The 8,134-nt window shown below is 41.3% G+C and overlaps 1 protein-coding gene across 3 annotated transcripts in view; it reads right to left on the reverse strand.

The window, feature by feature from the left end:
- UNC80 (unc-80 homolog, NALCN channel complex subunit) overlaps window positions 1–7,811 on the reverse strand; it is a 238,834-nt gene extending 231,023 nt beyond the window's left edge. For all 3 annotated transcript variants that reach the window (XM_019938890.2, XM_033860390.1, XM_019938888.3), the window contains exons 1-4: window positions 7,720–7,811; window positions 6,721–6,769; window positions 3,879–4,035; window positions 2,643–2,944 (exon numbers count right to left, since the gene is read on the reverse strand). In XM_019938890.2, coding sequence (XP_019794449.1) covers window positions 2,643–2,944; window positions 3,879–4,035; window positions 6,721–6,769; window positions 7,720–7,811 — 600 coding nt within the window. The remainder of the gene's footprint in view (window positions 1–2,642; window positions 2,945–3,878; window positions 4,036–6,720; window positions 6,770–7,719) is intronic.
- Window positions 7,812–8,134: the final 323 nt, after the last annotated feature.

Genomic DNA, 8,134 nt, shown 5'->3' on the forward strand with positions numbered 1-8,134 from the left:
AACAATAATGCTAGTTATAATAGCCAACAGTAATTGTTACAATACCATGTATTAAGCGCCGTGCAGTGTTTCATAGGCATTGTTTTACTTCCTTATAAATACTCCAATCCCAGGCCATAGGTAAAACTTGGGGACGTTGAGCCAGCTTTCCTCACTGTCTGTGTGGTCTCCCCTGAAGGAAGATCTGGCTCCCCTTCTACTAATAATTCATGTCAACAGCAATAAAATGCCAACACTAAAAACTACCATTTGTTAATGCCTTTTTGTGTGTCAGGTTGAGCACTTTAATTTGTTTAATCCTCACAATGCTCCATAAAATTATTCTTATGTTCAATCTATACTTGAGAAAACTGAGGCTTAGAGAAGTTAATTGCTCGATGTCTTTCCTACATAGAATAGGAAGCAGCAAGCACTGGATTCTAACACAGGTCTATCTCTTTCCAAATCTTGGACTCTCAACATGTTTTCAAATAAAATTATAGCCATTCCAGCCACTCCTATACTTCCACATTTTTTTTTTTTTTTTTTTTTGCAGTACACGGGCCTCTCACTGTTGTGGCCTCTCCCGTTGCGGAGCACAGGCTCCGGACGCACAGGCTCAGTGGCCATGGCTCACGGGCCCAGCCGCTCTGCGGCATGTGGGATCTTCCCGGACCGGGGCACAAACCCGTGTCCCCTGCATCGGCAGGCGGACTCCCAACCACTGCGCCACCAGGGAAGCCCCTTCCATATTTTTCAATCCAGAGGATCTCTCTCTACAAATAGACATGTTGTAGGCTATCTTTTTTTTTTTTTTTTTAAAGGAGCTTTCTTTCTTGCCCTTTCTGTTTTGGGGACTATGTACATATGTATAATTGCTACTTTTAGCATCTGGATCAGCTTCTGATAATAACTTGGGTTTATTTAGTGACAGTCATTACATATTTATTGATTGCCTCATATATGCCAGACACTATTCTAGACACTATCAGATAGAGTTGTGACCTGGACGGCAGTGTCCCTTTGCTGGAGAACCTCTGTTCTGGTGGGGTTGATGGGCAACAAACATGTAAACAAACACATAAAATAATTTCAGGTACTGATAGGTGCTAAGAAGGAAGCAACAAAAAATGTAGAGTCATGTCCTAGTGGCACTAAAGTAACCAGGGAAATACTTTGAGTTGGTAACATTTGAGTTGTGAGTAAATTGATGGAAAGAACATGGCCATGTGAAAATCTAGGGTGGAAGGTGGCAGTAAATGTTTTAGAAGGAAAAACCAGTGCAAAGTCCTGAAAGCAAAAACAAATGTGTTGAGTTTGAGGATAAGTCTCTGGGGAGCCTGCAACTTAGTGAACAAGAGAGAGGCCAGTGAGATGGAGGGAGATGAGGCCAGGTAGCGGGGCACGAGGCAGATCCTGTAGATCCCACAGGTCAGGGGGACCGTCTCAGTTAAAGTAATGCTTTCCATTAAGTGTAACCTTTATCAAAGACTTTTAAAAATAGAAAGTGTAATGCTTTTAAAGCATCAATTTAATTTAACAACATTTAATATCTTTTGATAATTCTGATAGACAATGTGGCCAGTGCATGTGAAGCATTTTGGGGATTTACAGGTAGTTTCAATCCTAGTCCTACCAGGCATGGAACAGAGTCAATCAGATTAAGATCCTAATATTCTATTAAAGAACAGTTGAGCATATTAATTCCTTCTTATCTCTTATCAGAGCACTTAGATGGAATATTGTAATTTATTCATTCACAGAAGTAACAAATAGTTCTTGATTTCTTTCCATGTACTTGATTTTTTTCTACATACTTTCCATGCATTATGTCTTCATATATATTCACCCTGTGTTTGAATATCCACGATTTTATGCAATGGAGGATCCAAGAGGTTAAGTAATATCAACAAGATGACACAGCTAGAAAGTGGTAGCACTATGATTTAAAATAATATTGTCTCTTTCAGATCCAAGGGGTACATGTATATAATTGTATTTTAATACAATTTGTTTCCATGTAATACTATGTTTTGTACTTTATGCATTTAAAAGTATTTTGAAAAGCAATTCTTAGATTGTATACCAAAATATCAAAAAGTCCACAGTAAAAACTTCTGTTCCAGATCTTGCATTATAATAGAAGTAGCTACAACATGCTGTAGAAATACAAAGGAGATGGTGACTAAACCTACATGGGGAAGGTCAGAGGAAAAGCTTCATGGAAATGATGACACTAAAGTTGAAGTTTGAAGAACCATGAAAGGAACAGAGGAAGGAAAGGAGGGCGGAGCAAACAGCAAGGGCATATTCAGGGAATGGTTCACAGGGCTCCCAGAACTGGATCACGAGGTGGCCAGCAGGGATCGGCAGTTCATCAGTTAAGATAGGATTTAAGCCCCAGATCACAGTTGACTCTATATGCCATGTTTAATATATTGGGTATTATCTTGGGGCAGATGGAGAACCACTAAAGACTTCTGAGTAGGACAATTGTGGTTTTGAAATAACGTTCAATAGTTTAGTATAAAAACAAAGCTCTCCATGTCTTGGCTTGCTATAAGATCATACAAAGACATGGATGCCAAATACAGAAATATCATTTGAAGCAAACTCTCATCTGACTTCTAGTTCCCCTTAGCCCTCACCAGCTTTCCGCTTACCTTGATTCTGTGTACCAGAGGAGCAAAGAGAAACACAAAGAGCTCCACAGTAGCCATGGAGTTCTGGAAGATCTTCCATCGGTTGTTTTCTTCTTCATCATTGGAGTTGTTTTGGCAAGGCTGCCCTGGAGAGCCCTGGTTTTCAACCTGGTGGATGAAAGCACTGCTGCTGCCACCCCAGCTGGAGCCTCGGTCTGTGCCCCCAAAACGCTCGCTGTTGCAGTCCTGGGGGGCCTCCAGGAGCATCCAGTGCAGGGTATGAAGGAGCTTTGTCTCAGCGACACCCAGTTTATCCTGGTGGCCTGCATGGGACAACAACACAGCTAGGTTAAGGCAAACTCTGTGACCAGAACAACGGGTGTCAACCTTGGGTGTGGGAAGAACATCCTTGCTTTGTTCTATGGCTTGATTTCCTGGGAGAAACTAGCATTTCTCTACACCCCTTACAGCCACTGCTGAAAGGGTTCACTCTTGCTTTGGGACTTTCTAACTGGCTGCAATCCCTGCAGAATGATATGCTGACACAGGGAAAGAAACTGCATGCGTCATATCTCTTCAGTCAGATACCCACATATATTCCAAATAAGCAGCAGAGTAGTTAAGAGTATGGGCTTTGAGGATAACAGCTACTCCATTTTAGACAGTGTGATTAGGAAAGGCCCCTCTATAAAGGTAACATTTGAGCAGAGACCCAAATGAGGGGAAGGAACTGGATGGAGAAGATCTTGGGGCAGATGGCTAGGACATAATGCCATGTGGGAAAAGCAATCTGCAAAATAATCTAAACAAGAAAAATAATATGTATGTGCATGCATGCACACATACACATAACACCACGAAGTTGGGAAAAGATCTGGAGCGGAATATGACAAACTCATGAAGGTGGTTGCTTTAGGCGTTGGGAGGACAAAGGGACAACTGTGATTAGAACTCATCTTGAACAGGTGAGAGAGAGTCTTTAGCTTCTCTATAACATTCTAATGTTTAAAAGGAGAATACATTCACATATTCTTGTAAAGTTAAAAAGTTAAAACAAAGAGAGCTAGTTCCCTCATTGGTAAAATGGAGATAACAATGACACCAACGTGAGGGAGATTTTGTCAGAATTAAATGAGAATGTGTGCCCAGTGCCTGGAAAAATAGTCAGTTATACAGGTTGTTATTGTGAGTGTTATTATGGGTCACCATGAGTGAGGACAATGGTATGTCATGAAGAAGGAATGTAGCAGCACCAACCTAGCTTGTTTCTGTTTGACAGCAGGGTTGCAGTGCAGTGCAGGACATGAGGCAAAGCAGCTTGTACCAGTTCCCATCTGGAAATGCTCTGGATGGCTTCAGAGAGGGCTGGAGAGAGGCCATGCAGCTTGTTTTCTACCAACACTCGTTCAAAGGACTGTAGATACCCAAAAAAAAAAAAAAAAGTAAAATAAGAAATTAGAGATTCTGATGGGTGAAAAAATAGACAACACGGTACTGTATACCCAAAAAGATACGTATCACTAGACCAAATTCTTTAGCGTGCCCGCACATTGCATTTCATTGTATATGTTGACATGAAATGAGCCAGTGATAATTTCCTATTGTCTACCCATTTTCACGTTTTTGATCCAAAGTATATGGCTTGAATTATTACATGATTTTTATTTCCACCAAAATAAGCTCCTGTCAAAAAGAGTACAACAACACATTTAGCTGTATGAAGGTTTTGGACGTAATATTTTATAAAATGATCCTGGGTCATTGAAAGGAGCTATCACAACTGCAGACCAAGGTGAAATGTCTTTTGTGAAAGTGTCTTGAGGTACAGAATTTATGTGAATGGGCAACAAGTGTTAAATAAGATCCAACTGTTTCAAGAGATCTGATTTTGGGGTCTCTGAGTTATTCCATGTCCCTAGCAATGATGTGGCACAGGACACTCCTTACAGAATGCCTAAAACCATAAAGATTGTTCATCTAACTGTCGAATAAAGAGAGAAAAGGAGGGGAAGAAGAAAGGAGGGAGGGAGGAGGGAATAAGCCATTTTTGCTTTGGTGGTTTATTAAATCTTCTATCCTGGCCAGGGATACTTTCAGCAAGTGAAGCACCCCACCCCCAAGCCCCAGAACAAGTTGACCTACTGAGTTGTTTTTTCTCTTTGAAGGTGGAGGAGGATATCCCTATAAGGTGTTGGGGAAAGTGCAGCTACCAAATATCAGAATAAAGTTAATAAACATTTGACTTGTATGAACAGAACCTGCTTGCTACTTGATGTCCCAAATGATCTAGAGAGCTGTGTTCTCCCCAAGTGGTCATAATACCAGTCCCAAGTGCTCAAGCTGTGTTATTGGAATTATTAGGATATCTGAAAAAAGATATGGCCTAATACAGAGATTCTCCAAAGAAAGCTATTTACCTTTGATTCAAGAAAAGAAAATACATTCACCTTCATAATGAAAGGCATGCTGAGGTTTGGCAAGGAGTTCAATCAGAGATGTAGTCTTTGGGGTTTTCTTAAAGAAACCAGATAAAGGCAGGTCCAAATACTTTAAAATTCCTCAGCCCTCAGGGATCTAAGTATTCATTAAGTAAAGGGTGAGTATGTTAGACATTAAAAGATTATAAAGAATTTATATAGTCTTGATGAATATACTTTCAGAGGATGAGTTATACATTTTATAATCTCAGGAAGCTTTAGACACTTAATGCCATTTTCTTCTTAAATGTTACTAATATAACTTTTTGTAATTTTAAACCTTGGCAATTGTTTTCTATACTTACATCACTCTCTATCTATCTGTATCTATGAATGGGACTTACTTGATATTGTGTGACAACATTAAAATGTCAGACGTATCTTTGCCAAGAACAGAAAAGTCAGGGTTATTTTAAGCTAGTATAACTGCAAGCATGATTTGAGGAAGGCGCAGAGATTTCAGGTGCCAAATTACTTTAACTTGAGCTAAGTACAACAAATCCCATTAAAAGGTCCTTATTAAAAAGTTGGTTAGATTTAAAAAAATATCTGTGACAATTTTGAAGGGCATGAAATGCAACAAAAAAAATTCTTATTTGAGCGTGTGCTGTGCACGTATGTGTGTGTATGGGGAGAGGTGTTTGACTTTCCAGTTGGCTTCCATAATAGTGTGTGGCCCTAACACATTTCAGAGCTCCTTACTAGAAGGTCATTTATCATCTATCAAGTCATTTGCAAATATCATGGCAATATCCAAATGGGTAGGTTTCCACTTTTAGGTTATAATATATGCAATGTAAAGACCTTTATGTGAGCTCCAAGTTTTAATGAAGTCTTTGAAAAGCCCATTTTAATTTTGCTTCACGTTTTTGTGTCTTCTCAATTTGTAAAAAGACAATCTGTAAGTCATGGGATTCCCTCAGAATCTCAGGACAAGTGCACTGTATTTTGCATAAATATTAATAGCATTATTTTCATAATTATTTCATATCATCCATTTCAAGCTTGCACAAAAAATGGAAGAAATAAAAGTTCAGAATTGCATATTACTTTGAGTAGGTCATAGGCTCTCATTTTATGAGCTTCCACTATATAACAGTTTTGATTTTGTTGATTAAGGATTTGACTTATTATACTTGTCCTCATTCTGTTATCTTTCCACACTCTCTTCTACTGCTCTACCCCTCCCCACTTAGGGCCTTTAGACTTGCTTTCCCTCTGCTCTGCCCTCAGCTATTTCTCCCTCCCTTCCTTCAAATCTTCGTCCAAGGGTCACGTTAGCAGGCAAACCTTATCTATCCTCTACTTCTAACATGAAACCTCCACCCTAGGGCTCCTTAATGACCTTTCTTGCTTAATTTTTCTCCATAGCGCATATCACCACCTGGCTGGCTATGTATTTTACTCATTTATGAGTGGCCTATCCCCCTCCCAGTAGAATGCAAACTCTATATTTGTTTTGATTATTGCTCTATCTCATCATCTAGAACTGTGCCTGGCACATAGTAGGTGCTCAATAATATTTGCTGAGTGAATTAATATACACAGTACAATTTAAATTCTTTCTTTCAAATTACCACACAGTATATGCAAATAGTCATTAAATGGTGAATATCACATACCACACAAGAGGCTTCATATTGCTTCCCCAGTTTAGGCCTCAAAAATGCACTGAAAAATTAATAGAAATAATCGTTTTAAACGCAAGTAAAATTATTATTAGAGCATCCTTATGACATATTTTCAACGAATAAGACATAGTGCTATGAAACAAATTTCACGCCTCCCTATGGCTTGCTAAAGGGCGGGTATTAAACAGCTGACGACATTTGCTTTTATGTGTGTGATTACATACATGAAAAAGCTGTGGATTTCTACGTTTCCTGTATCCAGTCTTATTCTGAAGACTTCTTACCTAATCGGATTCTAAATCACCAATGGTCAGAAGCGTTGCATTACTCATGTGTACCGTCATTTCAAAAACTGAAAACTGAACACAGTTTGTGGCATATGATTTTCAGAATCTAATTTCTTATCTGATAAATCTCTAAAATAATAATAATTAATAATAATAATGGAAACCTTGTTTCCTGTTTATGGAAATAGGTTTCAGGTTTTTCCAAGAAAAAAAAAATTTATTAAAAATGATTCTTCTCAGAGGCTTTAACCAGGAAGATTACACTAGCTGAATCCGAGCAAAAATGGTTAACAAGTGGGCATAGCAGACATTCAACAAACAGGAGCTGGAAAAACAACAGGTCACCGGGCTGGAATTACAGCAGGAGATGGAGGGGGAATTGGACACAGGAGCACAACCAGTCATAATTATCTTCCCTAATTCCCCGCCCCCTCTCCCTAGGCTCTCTGCCCTCTCATCCCCTAAATAATGTATATATTTATTCTACAGCTGCCAACCTGCTTGCCGTCAAACTTCACTGAAATATTTTTTAAATGCGTGTTTTTACGCGGGTGCAGAAGGCTCGATTTCCAGCCCCAGAGAGGGAGCTGCAGGCTGTGGCGCGGCCTCGGCAGCAGCGGCAGCGGCGACGACGACGACCCAGGCGGCCCCAGGAGCGCTCCCAGCCCAGGGCGGCCCACGGTGCGCCCTCTGCGCCCCTCACCTGGTTTGCCGCCACAGGAAGGTCTGGATGGGCAAGGGGATGCCGCGGCCGCTGTCTTGCTCTTGGCCCTCGGAGCTCTTCCTCTTCACCATGATGGTGGCTCCTGGGAGTTCCACTGCAGGACCCAGCGCTGGCTCCTCGCTAGCCGCCGCCGCTTCCTCCCGCTGCTCTCCCCAACTCTCATCCCCTCCTTCCCTGAGGCAGAGCAGACGCTCTCCGCCCTGATCCCCCGTCCCTCTCCCCTTCCCCAGCCCCTCCCCGCGCGTGGAACATGGCTGCGGGAGGAGGGGAGGGCTGGAGGAACCGAGGAGCGAGGACGGAGGCGCTCGGAGAAGCTGTCCGCCTCGCCGCCCCCGCGCCCTCTCCTTGCTTTCAGCACCTCCCACTGTGGACAGCGGCCCGCGCCGGACAGGGG

This window comes from Tursiops truncatus, chromosome 7 (assembly GCF_011762595.2).
Source record: "Tursiops truncatus isolate mTurTru1 chromosome 7, mTurTru1.mat.Y, whole genome shotgun sequence".
NCBI lineage: Eukaryota > Metazoa > Chordata > Mammalia > Artiodactyla > Delphinidae > Tursiops > Tursiops truncatus.